Source organism: Ovis aries, chromosome 20 (genome assembly GCF_016772045.2).
Source record: "Ovis aries strain OAR_USU_Benz2616 breed Rambouillet chromosome 20, ARS-UI_Ramb_v3.0, whole genome shotgun sequence".
NCBI lineage: Eukaryota > Metazoa > Chordata > Mammalia > Artiodactyla > Bovidae > Ovis > Ovis aries.
In genome coordinates this window covers 15,012,116-15,035,773 of record NC_056073.1, presented here as the reverse complement: position 1 = coordinate 15,035,773, position 23,658 = coordinate 15,012,116, and the positions used below count along the sequence as shown (strand labels likewise).

Here is a 23,658-nt window from a genome sequence, read left to right as displayed (position 1 = left end):
CTCGCCCCACCCCCGCAGAAGCAGCACTGCGCAGGCGTATGCCTTAGCCACGCCCACTTTCCTGATTGGCTCCCACCCGGCCGAAGGAATACGCAGGCGTCTTCTAGGCGCGCCAGACCCTTCCACTCAAACAGAGCCTTGAATATTAGCAGCACGCAGGCGCTAAGTAACTCCTTTGCTAACTGCCCTCCCTCTTCTTTGCGGCCCCTGGAGACACACCCCTTGGGACTTAATGCGCAGGCGCCGCTCTACCGAACTTGCATTCGGCTGTCTCGTTACGCATGCCCGGGCGGCAGCGGCGGTCGGGCTTCACCGCCGGAAGTTCGGCGGCCATCACCAAAGAGTGCAGGTTCGGCTGGCTAGCTAGAGGGGCCCGTTTCCGCCCGGCTCCCGGATGGTGGGCGGCCATCTTTGGTGCGCGCAATTAAAGGCTGTGGTGGGATTGGCTTCGCATCGTGGGCTCGTCCGCTGTTACCCACCTACCAGAGCCCTTCCCCGCGGGGCGGGACCTCGTAACGGCCAACTCCTTTCCAGGTGAAGGGTAACGGCGGTACGTTGGGTCTTTGAGCAAGCCTCCTCGCTTCCTCCCACGGGATCCCAGGACAGGCCCTACGCCCTGGCTGATCAGCCCTAGGGTAGGAGACGGAGAATGGGAGGCCTCTCTCTACTTCTTCCCCCAGTTCCCGCCCCCCGCCCCCCGGCAAAAAGATGGGGGTGAGTCTTCCTTAAGGGGCCACCTTCCCTCTCACCCCTGCTCGCGCCTTGGCAGTACACACCGCCTGACCGGTACACTCTCTAGTTGGCGACTTAACGGGACTGTGGCCAAGTCCCACCTTTTTGTCCCTGGGCTAGACCCAATGGGGAAGTACTCCTGCATCTTTCAGAGAAAAGACTGTCCTAAATCAGCCTTGCTCGGCGCGGGCGCGGGGAAAGGAGGAGGCGGGTCTTAGGACTGCCTTTCTTCCTCTCCTGCAAAGCGCGAAATGCAATCGGGTCACGGCCGCCTCCGAACCCAGGCATTATTCCTCTCCTTGCCCCGAGGATTTTTGCGTTCCTTTCTAGAGAAGTCACACTCAGTGATAAACGGTGGGGGGAAGAGTTCGAACGTGGGTGGGCAGGGCAGTCTGAATGTAATATATTTGGGCTGCCTAAGCATTTTTACTCCCTTTTTATAGCTGAAGAAACACTTAAGTTCTGGAAATAGTGACCCAGTATCATGGCTGGCAGCCCTAATGAAGATTCAGAAGGAAGCCGAGTGCGTAACAACTATTAACTTACTGGTGAACCGAAATTCAGAATGATTGAGGTCAAAGCACACACATTTTTAATTAAGCTAGTAATTGAATTGTCTTATTTTCCTCTTCTGTTGATTTATTTTAGAAAGGCTGATACAATCTTAGGCAAGCCCACTCATTACTTTGCACATGCTTTAATTCGCTTTAGATAACTCATTAAATTCTGAACACTTGTCTCTTAAATGAAGGAGGGACGAGGCGGGGAGAGGTAGTGGTGGTGGTGGGCACAGTAAAGGAAAAGAAGTAGCTTAGTATTTTTCTATATGTAACAAAAGTTTTCTTTCTCTTTGCACATTTTAGATTACTTATGTGAAAGGAGACCTATTTGCGTGCCCCCAGACAGACTCTTTAGTGCATTGTATCAGTGAGGACTGTCGAATGGGCGCTGGGATAGCTGTCCTCTTCAAGAAGAAATTTGGAGGAGTGCAGGAACTGTTGAATCAACGTGAGTTTTGAAAGCACCTGAACTCACATGCCCTGACCAGACCATCTTTTGATGCTCCTTTTAAGCTTAATAATTTAAACAAGATATATATGCACAGATGGGGTTCCTAACTACCGAGTCCTTTTAACTCTGCAGATTAAGTTTTTCCTCTTCAGAGATGGTCTCTAGTTTGGGTTGGCCCACGAAACCTGAGTTCTTGTAAAAGTTTTAAATTTCTCCGTATTTCATAAATCTTTCTTAATAATATTACTCCATTTGTCTGAAGCCTTTAATAACTCTGGCATGCTTAGCAAAATCCACAGTTTTTAGCCTGGCATTCAGGATTCTCTGTTTGCCCATACTGTGCTTATGCTTCAGAGTTTAGAACTTTTCCTTACAAACACTTCCTGTTGCTTGCTCCCAGTGATTGTAAAGCAGAAAAGTGTACTAGAATCAGAGGTGGAGCTTCTGAAAACAGTTGCTTAGACCACAGTCCAGGCTTACTGAATCAAGTTGCCACTGGTGATTCCGCTCCTAGCCTAAAGAAAGCAACTTCTTAACTGCTTTGTGTTATATTTGTTTCAAAACACTACATAGTTCTCCTGACTGGAAACTGTTAAATAATTAACTTTTTAATGTTAATACACCTATGTTCCCCCATAATGCTTAACACATTAGCTGTTTGTATGTAAAAATATAATTACTAAATTATTAAATACACATTTGGCAAGTGAAAAATGCTGTACATTCTAAAACATTTCAAGGCAGTAGACATTAACATTTTTTAAGAGAACAAGAAAGGCTATTTGAAAATGTAGCAGGATTGAAGATGGAGTGTGAAGAAAATGTGATTGAAAACAACGTGATTTCCTAAAACAGTAGGAAAACTGGAAGTTAAGGTGTATGGTATTTAGGAAGGCTGATAAGGATCAAAGGGTTCTTCAGAGTTGAAAATTAATCCTACTTCTGAAGTAGACTTAGATCTATGAAGATCTTTTAAAAATCTAAGAGTGAAGATCAGTGTTTTGGTGTTTCTTTTTTACTATTAAATAACTGTTTTTCTTAGAGAAAAAGTCTGGAGAAGTGGCTGTTCTGAAGAGAGATGGACGATACATATATCACCTGGTAAGACGGGGCCAGTTCTCAGTGAGCGTCAAGTCTCAGCAAACAGATGGGCTGCGCTGCGTTGTGTCGCTCACAGTGTGTCCTTATAGACCATCAAAAATGCCCCAAAGCTGGCCTCGTGCTCACTCAGACCCAGGGCTGGTGGCGATTTGGTGCCCTGCATTAGAAACGTGCGGCTGCATCCCAACTCCGTGGGAAAAAGTTGTGATATTTACCAAAGCCCTGTTATATGATGTGCGAAAGTTAGGGATGCTTCCCTTGCTTTCATTCCTTCATTGTCGTAGTGAAATAGAGACAATAAAGTCTCAAGAGACGGATTGCTCAAAAGAGTTTTTCTCTCATTCTTCCTTACCAAATGCAGTGCCAGGTAATACTCTGCTCCTCTCCTGCTTGCTTCCTCCATGTGGATTTCTTCCACTGTCCCAGTGGCCTTTGACCTGTGAAGGAGTGCAGCTTCTTGGTGATGCTGCTGGATGACTTAGAGCCAACTCACTACAAGCTTGGTTTGGGTAGCACACAAAGTGGGGATGCTGTGACTACGGTGACTACGAGTCTTGTTTGGAATGCTACCAGTTTCTTTCTGTGCTTTTATAGGGAAATAAAAAGCAAGCGCTGTTTCTAAATAAATAAACCTAACAGGAAATTTTAAGGTGCTATGGGTTCTTCCTTGTTACAGGTAGGTAGCTTATCTCTTGGAAGTGGCACAGGAACTTTCACCTACCTTGCTTAAAAACAATAGACAATAGGCACACCTACTAATCTGGGTTTCTTAGGAAGAGAAAAGATGTGGCCGTGTCTGGGCCTCTGGCTCTATTCAGTATATTCCTCAGGGGCTCGCCTAGCTGGAAGAGACTATATGACATGTGTTATCTAGGCTAGTCTATAAAAGTATACTTATTTTAATTATCACAATGTTGGGAGGACATGATGACGTATTTTGCCTCTCATTTTGGACTAATGGAAATTTGAATTTGTTCTTCATACTCAGATTACAAAGAAAAGGGCTTCACACAAGCCAACTTATGAAAACTTACGGAAGAGTTTAGAGGCTATGAAGTCTCATTGTCTGAGGAATGGAGTCACCGACCTTTCCATGCCAAGGCAAGGAAATCCAGGGCCCTAAATGACTTGATTGGTGGGGTTTACTGTCTTACCCAAAGACAAATGACTTAAAAGCTTATCTTAACCCAAAATGTAGACTTAAAGGTGGACAAATTTTAAAACATTTAAAAATCATCAGTAAACCAGTTGTCAGATCTTCGCTCAAGGCATGCCCATCTTTTAGCTTAGGCTGAATGAATCAGGATGATTAAAACAGATCTTCCTCAGCCCGCCTAGTAGGGAGGAACCATTGTTCACCACTATTTGTTGAATTCTCGGCATCCTCTAGTACAGCTCAAGAATCAAGACTGAGCAATTGTGATTTCTCTCTGGGCCACTCCAGGTGTCCCAAACCTGTTCATTCTGAGTGAACAAAATTGTAGGTTGTCACAGCTTTGTAAACTACATGCTATTTATGTTCAGCATGGATAGTAGCCAGAGGGTATGTTGCTGGTGTAATGTCTTAGACCCTAGATATTGGGAACTTAGGGGACTGATGTCGGGGGTTTAGTACCCTCTCTGTTTCCTTTTCAGGAATAGGCTTGGGGTCCCTTCTCTTCCTGACAGACTAGTTCTGAGTCAGTACTGACCACGCATGCAGGTTTATTCCACGCTCCGAGTTAGAAATGTGGTTACTTGATCCCTCATCTTGCACTGGTCTGTAATATATTCATGACTTATGTACCAGAAACTTTTTTTTTTAATCACAGGTTTTTCAGGTACTTAATGCATTAATAAAAAATTATCAATTTTAAGCCTTTTTTCCCTGTGGATATTGAGGATCAGTAAAGTAACATCTTGGAAGAAAGCTGCCAGGTAGTAGTTTTGTGGGCTGATTGAGGTTTCTCACCAGGGTGTCAGGAAGATTGGAATTACAATCAGCTTGGCATTTCCCAGTTATCTTGCTTAACATTCTGTTATCATAAGTGTATTTTTAAAATGGGCTTTCCTGGTGGCTCAGTTGGTAAAGAATCTGCCTGCAGTGTGGGAGACCCAGGTTCGATCCCTAGGTCAGGAAGATCCTCTGGAGAAGGGCATGGCAACCCACTCCAATATTGTTACCTGGAGAATCCCCATGGACAGAGGAGCCTGGCAGGTTATAGTCCATGGGGTCACAAAGAGTCAAACACGACTGAGTGACTAACACAGTTTAAAAATACCAACCTTTTCCCATCCACCCACGGCTAGTTTTCACTAGTAGAAACTGAGTTCTTCTGTCTGGCGGCAGAGTTACACATTTCTAAATGTACCCTGAAGTAACTGGGAATTGGTAGTTTATTTGGCAGAAGAGAAGTGACAGCTATTGGATGGTAGGGCTGTCTAGGAAACAGCCTTAGGTGACTCACAACAGGCAGTCACGTCTAAACTCCCACCGTGGTTGCCTATAGGTGCGAGACCAGATGTTATCTTTGGCTTTGGGTGGATGCAGCCTAGGGAAGGAGGGAAGGAGCTTTTTCCTCAGTCACAACCAGTGGAGATATGTTGTCTTTTTCAGGATTGGATGTGGTCTTGATCGTCTGCAATGGGAAAATGTATCCGCTATAATTGAGGAGGTCTTTGAGGCAACAGACATCAGCATTACCGTGTACACACTCTGAACAGAAGAGCATTTTGGATGTGTCTACCTTCTGCATCGCCTGGGCCACAGGATTGAGCAAACTGACCTTAAGATGGGCAGAGGACCGTTTCTTGTGAAGTAGTCTGTGTCACAGGCCAGACCTGGGTTGCTGTATTCTCAGGATTGAATAGGACTGAAGGAGGGGTTTCTTGTTGCTGGGAATTTTTCTTTTTCAGGAAGGTAAGGGGAGGGACCAAATGTTGGGCCTAGGACCCCTATTTTGCTGCGGATGCCATGTGATTTGTTTGGGTTGCCACTAGGTGGCAGCATTGCTTTTCTCTGCTGTTTTAAGAGAAATTTCAGGAAGGATGTCAGTTTTCAGTTAATTTTGCATCTTGTGTCGTTTGTTCACAAATTGATCCTAGGAGAGAATTATGGGTTTGATTTTTGTTTAAATTACAAGGTTTTTATGTTTACAAGGAATTTGTGGTGACAAAAATGGAAAAATAAATATCTTTTTTTGGGGGGGGCTCCAGTGAGGTTCTGCGCACATGTCGGTGTTGTTCTGTACTTGACTAACGGAGGATTCACCTGTAACTTAATTTGGAAGAGTCAGAGGGCCCAGTAGGAAGAGTGGCAAGGTGAGAAGACATCAGAATGGGCAAGAACATTGGAAAGGCAGGCTTTTAGAATCTCCTTGTGGTGAACTCTTCCTCTCTCCTGTCCACCATATAGTTTCTGTGACTGAAGGAAATGGCAGCCCACTCCAGTGTTCTTGCCTGGAGAATCCCAGGGACGGCAGAGCCTGGTGGGCTGCCGTCTATGGGGTTGCACAGAGTCGGACACGACTGAAGTGACTTAGTAGCAAACCTGTCTGAATTTAGTCATAAAACAGAATAACATGTGAAACACCTGGCAAAGTTCTTAGTGTGAACTAATGAATGACTGAATCTGCAGTTCTCAACAAAATCCACACACATCTCTTTAAAGGTCCACTCCCTCTTAAACAAGAATTCTAATTTGGTAGTTAGGGGTGGGGGAGAATGGCCAGTTTTGTGTTTCTGAGCTCCAGAGGATTCTGGTGTGTGTCCAGCTGGGATGGAAAAGAGTAAATTGGTCCCCTTCTAAGTTCAGAGCAGCACTTTGTCCACTCTTGATTTCCATATTGGAAGAATAAGGCTCATGGATTTTAGCCAGTGGTTCAGTATCAGGCTTCCTTGGTGGCTCAGAGGTTAAAGCGTCTGCCTGCAATGCGGGAGACCTGGGTTTGATCTCTGGGGTCAGGACGATCCTCTGGAGAAGGAAATAGAAACCCACTCCAGTATTTTCTGGAGAATCCCATGGACAGAGGAGCCTGGTGGGCTACAGTCCACGGGGTCGCAAAGAGTCGGACATGACTGAGCGACTTCACTTTCAGTATCAGAGGTGTGGGGAAACGAGACTGTTTCTACCCTCTTCTCTTACTGTGGTATTGAGATCAGACAGACCTATTGATTTTCTTCATAGAATGAATTCTTGGTCTGTCATAGGACTTGCTGCTTTCCCAAGTGTAAAAAAAGAACTGGATTTTAGAAGGGGCTTGTTGAAACACCAGGAGAGCACTGGTTAAATGTAATCTTTGTACTTGAGACTTGTGTTCTTATTGCGTGGCAGCCTGATATGAGGCAGCAGTTTCAAAAAGTATTTGACTTCTTCCGTATCTGTATGTGTAACAGACAAGTTCTCTATGTTGTTGGGGTAGGGGCAGTGCTGGGAGCAAGTTCATTGTCAAACTTTTAGACTAAGGCTTTTCTGGAAGCTTTGTTTCTGTCCACAGACACACAGTGAGGTTGAAAGGGAAGAAAGAATGTACAGAACTAAAAAGGAGAGTGGGATGGTAAAGGGAAACTTAGAATTAAAGTATTTTGCTTAGCTCTGCAAAGAAATCTTATCACTGGGTCGAAACATTGGTTTTCTAGGATTAGGGTTAATTTGTTTCATGGAGTATGAGCCTCGTTCACATTTCTGTTAACAAAACCTAGTCTTGTGAAGGTCCGGCTGTAATTGGAATTCCACAGGGATGTGATAAAGTGCCCTGTCATTTGCAGATACTCTTGGGGTCAAATTCCGATGACTTATCACACTTGAAGCCTGGGGAAAGGAGGCATGACCTGATAATCAGAATGGGCACATTATTCCTGGAAACCTAGTTTGGCAAACACCCAGAAATTCACATGTGAAATTTTGCTTCCACATAGGACTCAGACAAGCCTTATAAGAAACGAGACTTTTGACACCATCCTGCCCTTGCCATCAAATATGACGCACAGACCACCCCTACATTATGTGTATCCAAACATTTAAATCCTACTTCTCACCTTTTCCTCTTTAACCAAGGAGGTAATTGCTTATGGATTGGGAATTGGAACCGGAACAGGTTTCCTGTGCCTTTTGTTTCATCCTCTGGCATACTCCTTGTTTTCAGAGGAGAGAAAAGACGCTCATTTGCAAGTAATCTTGAGACTATTTTCTGAAGGTTAAGACAAAGGTGAAGTCTGCATGGGAGTTGGTACATTCTGTGTAGCCCTGGCAAGTTCTGTTTAAGCCTTTCCTCTACTTTATATAATGTGGCTTGGCTTATAGCCTGGGACATTCCTGTTTCTGGAATTTGCTCACTGTCTATAATTTCTAAATGTTCTAGTTCCTTAAAAAACCTGGTCACAGAAAGACCACGCCACCTCTTTTATTAATGTTGCTGTTTAAAAAAAAAATCCCAACGTAACATGAGATGCATTTCTAGACATGTTGCAAAGATCTGTTCAGACTTTGGGTCTGAGGCTCTTTGCCATAAGCCCAATTGGGGGAATAATACGGACCTTCAGTCCCACGGAGCCTGGTGCCGTTTGTCTCTTCACAACTCACTTTCCTGTTTCCCAAGAGCAGCCTTAGAGAGAGAGGTACAGCTTAAGTGATTTATAGCATAAGTGTATTTTGAGTTGTCAGAGGGCCTTGGGCAGGATTGGTTGGTGTCGAATGTTGTCCAGCTCCAAGCGGTGTTAGGGAGTCAGGCATGTCCCCGATGACCACGTGTCATTGCTGTCTCGGTGGCAGCAGGCAGACCTTTGTGAGAAAACAAAGCAACGTTACTGAGAGCCCTGCTGGCCCCAAACAACGAAGAGTTTTCTTTTTGAGTTAGGGTTTCTTTGTGCCTTCCTCAGTGAATGCCTGAATTTCTCCATAGTCACCTGTGATTTCTGTTTTACTCAGGATTGGATTTGTTTCATTTATACTTTGATGTGGTTCACACAGAGAAAGCCCCAGCAGAGATCTGCTTCAACTATGGTGCAGCTGCTGCTGTGTAGTTACTAAGTCGTGTCTGACTCTTTGCAAGTCCATGGAGTAGCCAGCCAGGCTGCTCTGTCCATGGGATTTCCCAGGCAAGAATCTTGGAGTGGATTGCCATTTCCTTCTCCAGGGGATCTTCCTGACCCCGGGATTGAACCCATGTCTCCTGCTTGGTGGGCGGTTTCTTTACCACTGAGCCACCTGGGAAGCCTGTGTTATCTTGGCTTTAACTATACGGTTAAATCCTATTCTGTCATTTTTTCAAAAGATGGAAGAAGACATATGAGGCACATTTTCTTTAACAAATGCTTATTTCTTGAGAGTATTTTAATTAAGCAAAGTTCTTTGGGGCTTTTAGATTACAACTTGATTTCATGCCATTTTTTTTTTTTTTTAAACTTGGTACATTTTAACCTCTCCCTTCAGGAATATGAGCAACTCAAATAGAGTACAGGGAAGCATGTTAATGGGTCCAGATAATACGATTATGTACACTAATGGAAGGAGGCTTAGAATGTGGAACATGTCCAATGATATTTTATTAAAAAATAATTTGACTTAGAAGTGGACTTTCTCTCAAACTGATTTATCTGTTTATGTTGATTTAGATCAGCATAAGAGGCAACTCTGAATTATCCAAAATTAAAAGCTTTTTAATCCTCCTTGAAATGCTTAATTTTTATAGCAGATTTAGCTATTTAATTATTTGACTGAATAGGTAAGACACACTCATCTCTGAGGTCTTGCTAGTTTGGCAGCTGAAAGAAGTGGCCTGTGACTACAAGATGTTTAAGAAGAAAGTATACTAGAGTTAAAATTAGGCTGCCTGTCATCATTCTACAGAATTTATGTAGGGTTTATAATTATGATTGCTAGTCCCTACACTAATAAAATCCTCAAGGAATTTTTGTATTTTCAGAGGTCACCTTTAGAAATCTTTGTATTATTACCACCACTCTTGAGTGGTGTTTTATTTTAGGTGAGCAAGGTATCACATGGTACTATCTGACCCTGGTCTCACTGAACTCAGTGAATGAGTCCTGCTTTTTTGTAAGAAATGGCTGAGAACTGTGACTTCATGGATTGGTGAATGCTCAGCTAGAGAATGATCCAACACCCTGTGTGCATAGACCTGCCAACATCAGGCTCTGGAACATTGATGTTTCCAGAACACGTCCATGAAGCAACATCTCTTTATTAAGACTGAGAGGCACTATCTCCATGGAAGCAAGCTGCTTTCATGTTTTATTAATCTGTGCTGCTGCTGCTAAGTCACTTCAGTCGTGTCCGACTCTGTGTGACCCCATAGACGGCAGCCCACCAGGCTCCGCCGTCTCTGGGATTCTCCAGGCAAGAACACTGGAGTGGGTATTAATCTGTGAGGTGTCCAGAATTAAAGCTGGATGAGGGTGTGAAGACCCTTTTTCTGATAAGGGAAATTTTTGATCAGTAACTCAGGTCTTGTAAAGGGACTTAGTCATACATACCACTTCTGTGGGAGCAAACTAGATCAGACCAAATTCAAAAGGAGACAGTAGGAGATCCTGTACCCTCTTTTCCTGAGGGCAATTGGCCTGTTTCTCTGAAACAGTCTAATTTACCCTCAGCAAGAGGTCGAATTGGCCTTAATTGTGTCCTAATTATTTGCTTAAGTAGCTAATCTTTACTTCCAGTTCTCCTATCCCATCTTGATACCTGTTAGGAGGCCACTTCTCAGCTGTTGCCTAATTTGCACACATCTTTTTAACCCTTTAAACGTTCCTTTATAGCAGAACTTGCTGCTTTATTATCTCCGTTCCTGAATTCATCGTTTTTCTGCAAGTCCTGCTGAGGTCTTCTCAACGTAAGAGAAGTGTTCTTGCATTGTATGTTCACACAGCAATTCCTGGTCTCCCTCAAAGCAGAACCATTTGTTTGAAAACATGAGTTTCTCTGCCTCCTTTCTCTTCACAAAGAGTTGAGTACAAATTCATTCAAGGACATTCAAAAGTACCAAAAATGGGGGGAAAAAATGCCCCTGTAGGAATGAAAAACCAGCATTAAAGGAAAAATAGAATGGTAAGATTGCAAATGGGGTGGGGGCAGAGTGTCTAGAAGGTGCCTAGAGTTTATAAGTTTGGACAGGTGGACATGGGGACTTGGTAGAGGACTGAAATATCTTTGCTGTTCAGTAACAGGTCCTTGCGGGCGTCCCAGCTGGTGTAAAGAATCCACCTGCCGAATGCAGGAGATGCAAGAGTCGTCGAGGGCTCGAGCCCTGTGTTGGAAAGATCCCCTGGAATAGGCAATGGCAATCGGCCCCAGTATTCTTAGCTGAAAATTTCATGCACAGAGGAGCCTGACAGGCTACAGTCCATGGGGCCGCAAAGATTTGGACATGACCAAGCAATTGAGCATGTGTGCGTGTGTATACACACACACCCCCCACACGTGCGCAACAGGCCCTTGTACCATCCTCATCTTAGTTATTCAGTCTCATCAAAGCTTTTGGATTTCTATCACCCTTTAGCACTCTAAGTTATGGAGAAAGTCAGTTTGATATAAAAGGGTAGGAGAGAAAGGATTTAGGGAGAGGAATTTAGAGGAAAGAGAAAAGGCAGGATCTAAGAATGTTATTACCACCAACCAGGAAAAAAAAAAAAAAAAAAAAGATGAAATCCTTTTGAAGGAAAATCAAAGAGACCACTCATTCCACCTGACCTACCCAAGTTGACAGTGAACAGACTCACGTGAGGCTGAACCTAGCTGCCTACTTCAGGATGTCCGCCAACTTCTCCTCATAGTACAGGAAGTTCTCCTGAATGTCCTCCCAGGGCTCAAAGGCCTTGGATTCACCCTCTTCTTGCTCCACGAAATTCTGCCAGATGTACTCGAAGTCCTGGGGCTTCATGATGCGAAGTCTGCAGCCGGCCTCCTTCAGCTTCCTGAGAGCTGCCTGGACCTCGGGCTCCTCCCACATGAACAGCCGCCCCACCAGGATGAGCAGGCGCAGGTTCTTGGTCTTGTTGAGGGTCTTGACGATGCGGTCCGCGCAGGCCGCGCAGGGGCTGGAGGACACGTACCAGGTGACCAGGTAGCGCAGGGCGGGGTCGAAGGTCGGCATGATGCTGTTGAAGAAGGCTTCCTCGGCGTGGGCAGCGGCATGCTCGTCCTCCAGATACCCTCGAGAGGCCTGCACTTGGCCTCCCTTGCTCTGTGCTTCCACCACATAGCAGAGGAAGGTCTTGTTCCTGCCGGAGCTGTACTCCACGTTCCGGAACTGAAACTTAAAGTAGTGGGCAGGCAGTCGCTCCCTATGGGTCAAGGAGACAAACGCACAGGGAAGGAGAGTGGGTGATGAGTTCTTGTGCTAGGACTTGCCTGGAGTAGGTGGCTTTCCAAGATCAACTCCCCCGGGGACAGATTCATTCTACTGAAACAGGCCTTGCCTATATGCTAACGGTGGTGACAAAGGGACGAGGGAATTCAAATGGTGTATCTGAAGGAGAAGAGAGTGTGGAGTGAGGTGTATATCCTGGACGCCACGTTAGCGCAGATCTCCAAACACTCCTTCACTCCCAACACACAGCACATGCTCAGATTTCTAGATCAGTGACTCTTTAACCTGACTGTGCACTAGAATCTGCTGGAGGAGCTACAGATGTCTGTGCTGGTGCCCCACACCAATAAATCAGAACATTTGGAGGAGGCCTGGGCATCAGTGTTAAAAAAAAAAAAATGCTCCAGGTGATTCAAATAAGTAGCCAGGTTTGAAAAGCAGGGTCCAAATAGTATTACAAAGTAGCAAGCATGTAAAAATTCTCATGACAGAGCAAGGCAATGATTGTGCAGAATATTTCACACTTGCATAATCTCTCCTTGTCACTCACAGATATTGCAGCTTAGGTAAGATGTGGCCTAAAACGTGCAGTCCAGGCTCTCCCAAGGACTTTCTCATGTCATCTTTTCCCTCAGGCGAAAGAATGGTTGTCATGTAAGTGTCCAAGAAGGTTTATTTTTGAGGCTAGGCTACCTCAGGGTACTTTGATATGAATTAACTTGTGTAGTATTGACACATTTCAAAACCATAAAAGATAGCCTCTGTCCTTTAGATGCTTATAGTCTTACCAGCGAGATTCTAGCTGGAAAGCAAAGATGTGAGTAAGACAGCTGAGAACAGTAGAAGCCTGCTGACAGTGACAAGGTGGAGTAAGGACCCATGATGAAGTTTCTTAAAGTTTAGCCTTGATTCAGGAGTCAATAGAGAATTGTTACAGGTTTCCAAGGAAAGAAAAGTATAATGAAACTGAGGTACATGGAAGAGTTACGGGGGGTGACTTTAGGCAGAGACAGTGAAGCTGGGGAAAAGTCTGAAATTTGGGAAGCCCACTTGGTGTCTTAGGGCACCAGACTTGGTGAGGAATATGTCCAGTGGCTTCCAGGGGAAGTGGATGATTAGCAGATGAAAGCAGCAGAAAAAGGCCGGGTGTTTCAAAAAGTTTGGTAATAAAAAAAGGAGAGAAGCTAAAGAAGCAGCATCAGAGCTGAAGATCGTCTTGTTTGTATGTGCATGTTTTTCTAAAATAGGGAAGATTTGTGCGGGTTTGAAGGCCAGATGTGACTGCAGCCATGAAATTAAAAGACGCTTACTCCTTGGAAGGAAAGTTATGACCAACCTAGACAGCATATTCAAAAGCAGAGATGTTACTTTGCCAACAAAGGTCTGTCTAGTCAAGGCTATGGTTTTTCCAGTGGTCATGTATGGATGTGAGAGTTGGACCATAAAGAAAGCTGAGGGCCAAAGGATTGATGCTTTTGAACTGTGGTGTTGGATAAGACTCTTGAGAGTCCCTTGGACTGCAAGGAGATCCAACCAGTCCATCCTAAAGGAGATCAGTCCTGGGTGTTCATTGGAAGGACTGATGCTGAAGCTGAAACTCCTCCAATACTTTGTCCACCTCATGCGAAAAGTTGACTCATTGGAAAAGACCCTGATGCTGGGAGGGATTGGGAGCAGGAGGAGAAGGGGACGACAGAGGATGAGATGGCTGGATGGCATCACCAACTTGATGGACATGCTGCTACTGCTGCTGCTGCTAAGTCGCTTCAATCGTGTCCGACTCTGTGTGACCCATAGATGGCAGCCCACCAGGCTCCCCCGTCCCTGGGATTCTCCAGGCAAGAACACTGGAGTGAGTTGCCATTTCCTTCTCCAATGCATGAAAGTGAAAAGTGAAAGTGAAGTTGCTCAGTCGTGTCCGACCTAGTGACCCCATGGACTGCAGCCTACCAGGCTCCTCCGTCCATGGGGTTTTCCAGGCAAGAGTACTGAAGTGGGTTGCCATTGCCTTCTCCGTGATGGATATGAGTTTGGGTGAACTCTGGGAGTTGGTAATGGACATGGAGGCCCGGCGTGCTGTGATTCATGGGGTCACAAAGAGTTGGACATGACTGAGCGACTGAACTGAACTGAGCTGAAGGCCAAGGAGAATGAAGAGCCTGTAAGAAGAGAGACTGAAAAGGTCAGAAGGAGAGGAGGGGATGAGTACCAGCTGGAGAGGCTGAATGTTTTCTTTTTAAAAATGTAATCTTGGATTTCCCTGGGGGTCTACCAGTTAAGAATCAGCCTGCCAATGCAGAGGACATGGGTTCAATCCCTGCTCCGGGAAGATTCCACATGCTGAGGAGCAACTAAGCCCTCATAATGCGACTACTGTGCCCTGCTCCCTAGAGCCTGTGCTCCACAACAAGAGAAGCCTCCGAAAGGAGAAGCCCCCGCTTGCTGCAACTAGAGAAAGCCCACATGCATCGATGAAGACCCAGTGCAGACAAAAATAAAACAAAAAAGCTTTAAACAATGTGATCTCTGTGGTTGCCCCCAGAGGATCCCCAACTAGTAGCTCTGCTCTTTCTTCCCTACACCCCTTCCCTCCCCCCAGAGAGGTCACCCAACTCCCTGGGCTTTAGGGGGATCCCTGGTATCCCAGGGCCTTGGCTTCTTAGTGATAAGTAGCAGGTGCCAAAGAGCTGAGTAGATGTGAGCTGTTTCCCTGCAGTTGTCCCCACCCCCATCACCAATTCCCCACCCAGGTTTCCATGTCCCTTGCTGTCAGGTTAGGTTTCCACTGTGGAGATGGATGTGTTTGGGGCCCCAGCCCTGGGATTCCTTCGGGTACTATCTTTAGCTCTCTTAAGTCCCTCTGTCCCTGGTTGAATGTGTTTATTATTTACTTAACATTTGGGGAGAAAGGATGGCCTGATGATTCCCCTCTCCTCTTTCAGTCCCTGCTGGGAAGTCACTTACACTAGTCTCTCCCCCGTTAAACTCACCCCAGAAGACCACTCCTCAACTCAGCCAGTTGTTAAATGATCCTTTCACTTCCTAGAGTGGCTTTTTTTCCTCCTGAGAAGCACGGAGCCTACACTTCTTGCTGAAACCTTTTTTTTCCCCCTCTCTAATCAGTGCCAGACCACCCCCAATCCCACCCCTACCCTCCCAACCATCCCCAGGTCCAATCCAGAGCCACCTGTAGGATGGATTTGCAGGTAAAGGTTCTGGAAGGATTCATAGCTACTTGGTTGGCTTGGGGGCTTCAACAGTAGCTTCCTATGTGGTCCCTCAGGTTTCCTTTCAGAAACTGAAAAGTATTGCTCCAACTTTGCCAAGTACAGCCCAACCAAGAAGACGTGTGGCCCAGTGTGAGGTTGCATGCTGGCTGGCTGGTCTACAACTGATGCTTCTCTCAGTCTGTCCTCTTCTTTAGGCAAGAGGAAAGGACCCTGAGAAATGGGAAGGCCAGTGGAGAGGAAGAAGGTTCACCTCTCCGTAAATATTGGTTTCTGACCCCTGGGGCCAGCAGCCTCATGGTCTGCCCTGTCCCTCAGCAGGGCTTTCTGGACCCGTTACCTCAGAAAGGGAAGTGCATTCAAGGGGCAAAGGAAAGTCAGGGAAGGTCTCGGCTCCCAGTCTTTCTTGGGGTTGGCTCAGAGACAGCCTGCTTGGCTTCTCAGTGAAATTCCTGGTTTTTCTAGAAGGAGCATACAGGTTGAATGAGGTTCTTTGGGCTTTTCAGACTGAAACAGCCAGGTCCTGGAGGGCCACCAGGAGAACAGAGTTGGTCTGAAATTTCTCCAGAGAGCTAGCCCATGTGGTCGTCTTGGGTTATGTTCTAGAATCACAAAGTAAGTCAACACTATTATGCCCACTCGGCTTCCCTGGTGGCTCAGTAGTAAAGAATCCACCTGCCAATGAAGGAGACATGGGTTCGATCCCTGGGTCGGGAAGATCCCCTGGAGAAGGAAATGGCAACCCACTCCAGTATTCTTGCTTGGGAAACCCAATGGACAGAGGAGCTTGGCAGGCTACAGTCCATGAGGTCGCAAAAGAGTTGGACATGACAGAGCGACTAAATAACATTATGCCCACTAGTGGAAAGACAGAAATAGTGACGGTGACTTTGTAGATGATCACACACATCTTTCATTTTCTAGTAGCATGACATGCTCCAGTACCATATTTACATATGCTCTTTGCTCTCAACCCCAGCAGATATTTTCCTGCTGAAGTGTGAGTGTGTGTGTGTGTGTGTGTGTGTGAGTGTATGTTGGAGTGGTGGCCAGGAGACAGATGCTGATGATAGATTTCTTCACCTGGACCTAGTCCCTTCTTCAAGCACAGAAACTAACAGCATAACTCCTACTCCCTCCTGCCAACTTCAGCACCTCCTTAGGAACCATTTCCTCATACTTTCTGCAAACAAGGCCATTCACACTTCATCTCCTTAGACCTGGGTTTCTGGACATTGCAGTTCTCTAGGCTGGAAACCAAGAATCCTTATATCTAGAAAAAAGAGGGACAACTGTCTGCTTGATGGAGGGAGAAGAGATGTGACTCAGTGTTTTATATGTATATATATATTTATTTATTTATTTATTTATTTATTTATTTATTTTCCCCCTCACTTTTACATTAAAAAACATTTGCATTTCCTAAGCATAAATCTAGACAGTGAAGGCAAGCAACTTGGAGGGCAGTGGAAGCTCGTCTGAGATTAGACATTCGCCCCCCCCAAATAATCCATGGAGCAGAAAACCTACTGACAGGTAACTGAGTGATGACTCATTTCCACTTTGCTCACTAGACCTTTTCATGACCTACTTGAAAGAGGCAGAATTGCCAATCTGAGTTTCCTTTCCCCTTTCTCAGACCACTTTTCGAAGTGGATGCTACAGAGTGGGCATTGTCAGAAGGAGGAAACAGAGTTCTAACAGCCAGACTTCCTGGAGCTACGAAGGTGTTTGATGGGCTGCTGGCTCCTGACTGGCAGTTCTGGATGGGATTCTGCAAGCCCTGGGCCCGCCCTTTTTCTTGGGCCCACCGTTTCTCCGAGGAATGCCATCCTGCACATATGCTTCAACCTTCCCCTGACCCTCAGAGGAGACCAGAGTCCGTGACCGTCTTCTATCCTTTATGAAACAAGCTCTTCACAGTCTGCTCAGGAGTCCAGGTGAGGGGCGAGCATTAATAGTGGCATTGAACTCCTGGCCCAGCCTCTCTGAACCCTGCTTCTCCTCTCTCTCCTCACGTGGGTGGAGTAAGCTACGGGTGGCTAAAGAAGTGGTTGAAAGGAGACTCACTGCCTGTGCCATTTATCTCTGTTCCAGAATAACCCCTTTGATAGCAGGTTCAGCTTCATGTAAAATCATACACAACATAACTAGAGATAAAGACAAACACACAGCAAGCGCTGCTGCCAGGCAGAGCTGCAGCTGGGATGGAGGGATGGGGAACCTACCCATTCAGGTGCCCCAGAGCTTCCCTCAAGCAAGCTGAGTTCAGAAGCAAAAGAGAACCAGAGGAATTCTTTTGTGAGCCTAGTGCTGTTGGATCTTTGTATATATATTAATAATATATCCGGAACTTCTCCCCTCAAGAAGCTCCCCCTGATGGTTAGGGAGTTTGGGGTCGATGTGTACACACTGCTATATTTAAAATGGGTAATCAACAAGGACCTACAGTATAGCGCAGGGAACTCTGCTCAGTGTTACGGGGCAGCCTGGATGGGAGGGGGTTGAGGGACCATGGATACCTGTGTATGTGTGGCTGAGTCCCTTTGCTGTCCACCTGAAACTATCACAACATTGCTAATCAGCTGTGAGGTGACAGTCATTCAGTCGTGTCCGACTCTTTACAATCCCATGGACTGTAGCCCACCAGGCTCCTCTGTCCATGGAATTCTCCAGGCAAGAATACTAGAGTGGGTTGCCATTCCCTTCTCCAGGGGGATCTTCCTGACTCAGGGGTTGAACCTGCGTCTCCTGCATTGAAGGCAGATTCTTTATCATCTGAGCCACAGGGGAAGCCCTCCAATATAAAATAAAAAGTTACAAAAAGTAGCCCTCGCCTCATTAATTCCCTACCCGAATGTCTGACAGAGAGCCTTCCACACAATAGGCACTCAATCATGAGTTCACTCATTTATTCAACAAATAATTATTGAGCACCAGTCAGGAGCTGGATGCCACTCTTGGTACTGGGGACAAAACACCTAAAAGGCAGAGTCCTTGTCCTCATGGAGATAAAATACTTCTGGGGAAAACGGGCAGTGAATAAATGACTGCTTTTCAGAAATTTTTTGTTGAATTTGCATAAAAGATGTCTCTTTATGGCTTTTTCTGGAGGTGGTGTGGTGATTTGGAGTCAGCCAGTCTTGGGATTCACATCCTACTCCATCCACTTCACGCACGCGTTCTTAGTCACTGTCTGTCCGACTCTTTGCGACCCTATAAACCGTAGCCCTCCAGGCTCCTCAGTCCATGGGGATTCTCCAGGCAAGAACACTGGCGTGGGTTGACATGCCCTCCTCCAGGGGATCTTCCCAACCCAGGGATCGAACCCAAGTCTCTCGAATCTCCTGCATGGGAAGGCAGGTTCTTTACCATTAGTGCCACCTGGGAAACCTGACGTCACCCACTAGCTTTGGGCTAATTCTCTCTCCCTCTGAGACTTGGTTTCCTCATCCAGAAGACAGACTGAGTAATCTCACCTCTCTTTGGACAACAGCCGACTTTTGAAAACTTAAATCTGGTACTGAAGGATGGTGCCTTCTTTGGGCCTCAAGTCTTCCCCTTTTAAGCACATCCCTCCTCTGCCCTTCCATTCCTATTCAGAGGGTTCTCTCTCTCAGTGCTTTTTTTTTTTTTTTGTAAAGCCTTGATTTCTAACATTTGCTGCTTTCCTGTACACACACCTGCTGTGGAGATTTCAAGAAACGAACAGGAAGTCAGTGAACACAGATGTGGTAAGAGGTGCACCCGATGGGCCCTCAGCTGAGGCAGGAACAGGCCTGGGCACACCACTGCTGCTATAGACCTTTTGCTAGCATTTTCTATCACGTCATTTTTAATGTTCTAAAGTCTGCTTTTTTTTTTCTGACCGAGTCATGCAGCCTATAGGATCTTAGTTCCCTGACCATGGATTAAACCCAGGCCCTCGAGAGGGAAAGTGCCCAGCCCTAACTCCTGGACCACCCGGGAATCCCATGGTTTCTATCCCGAGTGCCCTATTCACACCAGAATCACAAGTGGGCACGTTTCTCCTTATTCATACCTGGTAGTGCCCCTGCCCTCAGACTGTTTGCTCAAAAGCCATCTGCTGTTCTAGTCTGGGGCCCTGTTCGGAGGAGTAGTGTGATGAGACCCTCCCCCGGGAAGGCCAGGCTCTGCTGGCCCTTTGATGCCAGGACACCTGGAGAGCCGAGCAGAGGAGAGCTTTCCCTCCGCCTGTCCCCTCACAGACAGCCGCACCTTGGGGCTATTTTAAGTTGTCTGTTTACCCGCAGGGGCCCAGGAGACAGATCTCCACAGCTGTTCCTTGAGGCCGGGAAATATGAAGGGCTCCACCTCCCTCCTGAACTGCTCTCAGAGCGTCGTGAAAGTGGCCCTCCTGTGCCTCACTGGGGAGCCTTGGCTTAGGGAAGACTTTGCACCTCACCACCTGGAGGATGGAGACAGGTGGGAGCTCTGTTTGGGAGACCAGTGAAAAGGACGCTAGGCTGGAGTCAGAAAGCATGCCTCTTACTGGTTCTGTGGTCCAGGAGCATGGCTGGACCTCCCTGTTTCTCCAGCTGTAGTGTGGTGGTACAGCTCCTCTCTCAGCCTCACGGTGAGGCTGGAATGAACTCAGGTGTGTGTAAGTGTGCCGGCATCATAAACCCCCGGACACGTGTCTGTAATATCAGAGGATTTAATCTTTCAAAATCCACCACCCTGAGCCCCCAAAGCATGTTCAACTCAGCAAACATACTTTAACTCTCTTCCAAACTGACCCTGCCCGTGTGCTGGGGAGATTACAACACAGCACAGAGTGGGTGTGTCTCCGTGTGTGCGTGTGTGTGAGAGACCAAGGCCAGCATGGGCCAGCACACTTAGCTGTTAGAAAAAGGATCTCTTTCCATAAAAAGCCACTGGAATGGAGGACACTCCCGGCCTGGCGGCCCTAGGCCCTCCCTGTGTCTATATTAATCTGTGCCCTGTGGCTCCTTTAATCCTGGGATGGGGGTGACATTACTCGGTTGGCCACGGACAAGTGCAAGTTCAGGGGCTCTTCCCTGAAGCCTTGCCTCAGGAACTAGGATACATTTCCCTCAGGTTCTCTTAGAAACCGGAAAATGTCTCAGCCGGAAGGGAACTTGGGAATCAAGCAGCACTACTTCCTAAGGTTGCAAATGAAAAAATTGCAGCCAGGCCAGGACTGGAAAAACACTTGCCCAGCTTCAGCCAGCAAGTCCCAATCACCTCCCAGGGTTCCTTCTGCCCTTGAAGGCATCATGCCTCCATTTTCCCTGCAATTTCTCTTCCTGCGGCCCCTCCTCTGCCTGTGGGCATTGCTGGAGACTCCCAAGAAGGAATCCTTATGCCCCCACATACTCAGTCCCTGGATCAGGAAGATCCCCTGGGGGAGGAAATGGCAACCCACTCCAGTATTCTTGCTGGGAAAATCCCATGAACAGAGGAGCCTGGTGGGCTACAGTCCATGGGGTCACAAAGACTTGGACATGACTTAATGACTAAACAACAACAATAACCACAAATTCCCTTCTTATTCTTTGTTTAGGAATTTAGCAGAATCTTCTGCCAGAAGGACATGGAGAGAAGAGGAGGACGACTGCCTTGCTTTATTCCTGGAGGTGCCATCATCTAGACAAGGCAGGGGGACCCTCTTTGGAGCCTCAGCATTCTCTGCTGTAGGTCCTGCTCCCTCCAGGCTGCGGTGGAGGGCGAAGGAACACCTCCTCCGCCCAGAAGCTCCAGCCCTGGCCTGTACCCTCTCTTTTTCCCTGGGGGCGGATGCGAATCTCTGCCCCTGGGGAGATTCCGAGATGAAGCAGCAAGAAAAACGGACTGCGTCTCACTCTAGCTTGGGAAAGGATGGATCTGTCTTTCCTAGCTTAGGCTCTTCTGCTTCAGGGAGAAGCTCTAAAGAAAGAGAGGAAGACATATGGGTAGAGGAGAGGCCCACTCAGAAGCAGGGACAGAAGTTGAAGGAGGAGGTTCTCTGGGACCGTTCTGAAACGTGCTGGCGGTATCCCATGATCTCACCCAATTGCCCGGGACTAAACTGCTTTTACCCAGAGAGGCAGGTGACACCCCAACACCAGGAAGCCCCAGGGCTGGTTTCCTTCTCAGGGTCCTCGATTCCCCAGAGTTGCCCCTACCTCCGCTGATCGGAGGTGTCACTCTGAGAGGCCCAGAGGGAGTTGCTGCTGCTTCCCACGCGCTGCACACCCGGGTGCTCTCCCGCCTGCGGCGCGGTGACCCTGACCCCTACGATTACCATCCTAAGCCCACCAGCCTGTCCCGCCTGCTTCGTGCCAGGGAGGAGGAACCCAGCCCACGCCCAGCTCTCACCCGGTGACGATCTCGAAGGGCGGCAGCTCAATCAGCTCCTTCAGCTTCTCGGGGTCCTCTAGGTTCTCCGCGTCCTCGCCATTCTGGGAGGCAGGCTCCGCGGCCGCCGCGGCCTCTTCTTTCTGAGCCATGGAGGGGCTGAGGCTCTGGAGTCAATGAGAAAAAGGGGAGAGGCGGCGGGTCTGGGCCAAGGCCTGGCGGCAGAGTCCCAAGCAGCTGTCAGCAGCTAAATCTGCCTGGGGTGACGGGGAAAGGATGGGGCAGGCCAGGCGAGTGCACTCAGCCCCTGGCCCCGCAGACTTTATAGCCAGAGGCCCCTCCCCCAGCTTCTCTCTATCTTTTTTTAATTGAGTGACGGCGGGTGCGGGGATGGGGGGAATGGAAAATCTGGCCATCGGTGTCCCCTATTTATCAGAAGCAGAGACAGGAAGCTGGCAGGTGGGGATGGCTTGGCCTGCACCCCTGCCCCCTGCACCGGGTAACACAGGTCTTCACATTCTCTTTCTCTTCCTCCCTGTTTTTATTTTTTCTCCCCCACCCAGCTCGCCTGGGGAGATTGCGGAAGGGACCTAGGGTGGGTGAGTTTTTGGAGGGGAGTTCTCTCAGAGGTTTAAGTGGGACAAGGATTGTGTTGAAAGGGACCCAGGCCAGCCTGACTGGGGGGACTTGGGTTCAGGGAAGGAGGGTCCTGAGATGGGGTGAGGGGGATAAGTACTGCCGATGGGGAAGACACTGTGAGCTGTTACTCAAAGGGAGTGCACGCTGATTTGCCTATAATGATGCCTAGCGCAACACCACATCCACTGGCAGCCTCCAGAAGTAACTATATTGCCATTGACTAAGCTTAGAGTTTTGGAAATAGGCCAGGCAGTGACTTCAGTGTTTTCTGTGTGAAATCGGACTTAATGCTCTCAACCATCCTGGGAGGGCATGTGGATTATCCCCATTTTACACAGAAATGTTAAGGCCCCTGTTTGGGGTCATCAGCCCCAAAGCGGCAGGGCCAGGATTAAAGTGAGGACTTTTTGTTCCTGAGGCCAAACATTCACCTGCTGTGTGTGTGTGTTCCCTCTCATTTGGTCCTTTATTTTTTTTTAATAAGTATTTATTGAGCATCTATTAAATGCCAAGGGCTGATTCAGTTACTTGGGCACGGCAAAGAACAGAACAAATGAAAATCCTTGCCCTCATGCAGCTTGAGGGGGTTGGAAAATATGCAGGGTAAGTCATATACATGGTCTGTTTGGTAGTGCTAGGAAGGAAAGGCAGAGAAGGGGGACAGAGTGACACTTTTTTTTTTGCAGGGTGGCCAGAGAAGAACTTTGAAAAGGAAATAATTGAGAAAAGATCTGAAAAAGCCGAGGGAAATAATTCTAGGGATATCTAAGGGGGAAGTGTTCCAAGGAGCAGAAGAGCAGGTGCAAAGGTCCTAAGGTGGGAGCATTCCTGGTTTGTTTCAGGACCGAGTAGGGACATTTGTGTGGCTTGGGAGTCTTAGGGGGTGAGGCCAGAGAGATAAACAAAGGCTAAGTAGGCTGGCATCACCGACTCAATGGGCACGAATTTGAGCAAGCTCCAGGAGATAGTGTAGGACAGGGAAGCCTGGTGTACTGCAGTCCATGGGGTCACAAAGAGTCAGCTACGACTTAGCGACTGAGCAAGTACGCGGGGGCCTTAGGGGCTGTTCTAAGGACCTTGGCTTTTTCTCTGAGTGAGATAGGAAGACACTGTCTTTGACCAGATGAGTCACGTGGTCTGACAGATATTTGTAGGCTCACCCAGGCAGCTTTGTTGAGAACAGAGCAAAGGTGAGAAAGAGCAGAAGCAGAAGCACTGGCTAGAAGCCTATTGAAATGAAGGAAAGATGACGGGGGCCCCTGGAGCAGCCCCTGAGCTGGAGCAGTGTTGGGGGCGCTGGGTGAATTTTGTTCTTCGCCTGGTGC

The 23,658-nt window shown here is 47.3% G+C and overlaps 2 protein-coding genes across 12 annotated transcripts; one reads left to right on the top strand and one right to left on the bottom strand.

The window, feature by feature from the left end:
* The first annotated feature begins 128 nt into the window (after nt 1-128).
* OARD1 (O-acyl-ADP-ribose deacylase 1) lies at nt 129-9,391 on the top strand. Of its 11 annotated transcripts, none has more exons than XM_027959113.3 (6): nt 129-349; nt 1,176-1,255; nt 1,596-1,740; nt 2,786-2,844; nt 3,833-3,945; nt 5,441-9,391. In XM_027959113.3, the coding sequence occupies exons 2-6, from the start codon at nt 1,217-1,219 to the stop codon at nt 5,541-5,543; spliced, it is 459 nt and encodes a 152-aa protein (XP_027814914.1). In that variant the 5' UTR covers nt 129-349; nt 1,176-1,216; the 3' UTR covers nt 5,544-9,391. The 11 variants fall into 11 exon arrangements, with proteins under 11 accessions (XP_027814914.1, XP_060259605.1, XP_042092927.1 ...); XM_060403622.1 differs by having other exon boundaries at nt 1,176-1,306; XM_012100619.5 differs by lacking the exon at nt 129-349 and adding an exon at nt 393-534.
* On the bottom strand, nt 8,210-21,990 carry APOBEC2 (apolipoprotein B mRNA editing enzyme catalytic subunit 2). The gene is made up of 3 exons (XM_004018800.6): nt 21,716-21,990; nt 11,557-12,120; nt 8,210-8,602 (listed from the first exon to the last, which is right to left on the bottom strand). The coding sequence occupies exons 1-2, from the start codon at nt 21,844-21,846 to the stop codon at nt 11,577-11,579; spliced, it is 675 nt and encodes a 224-aa protein (XP_004018849.1). The 5' UTR covers nt 21,847-21,990; the 3' UTR covers nt 8,210-8,602; nt 11,557-11,576.
* Between the last annotated feature and the right edge of the window lie 1,668 nt (nt 21,991-23,658).

Coding starts and splice junctions, on each gene's coding strand:
- APOBEC2 (XM_004018800.6), bottom strand. CDS start 21,846: ATGGCTCAGAAAGAAGAGGCCGCGGCGGCCGCGGAGCCTGCCTCCCAG. Junction 12,121..21,715: donor CCCTTCGAGATCGTCACCGG/GTGAGAGCTGGG, acceptor CTTGACCCATAG/GGAGCGACTGCCTGCCCACT.
- OARD1 (XM_042236993.2), top strand. CDS start 1,217: ATGGCTGGCAGCCCTAATGAAGATTCAGAAGGAAGCCGA. Junction 1,256..1,595: donor AAGATTCAGAAGGAAGCCGA/GTGCGTAACAAC, acceptor TGCACATTTTAG/ATTACTTATGTGAAAGGAGA. Junction 1,741..2,785: donor GCAGGAACTGTTGAATCAAC/GTGAGTTTTGAA, acceptor TGTTTTTCTTAG/AGAAAAAGTCTGGAGAAGTG.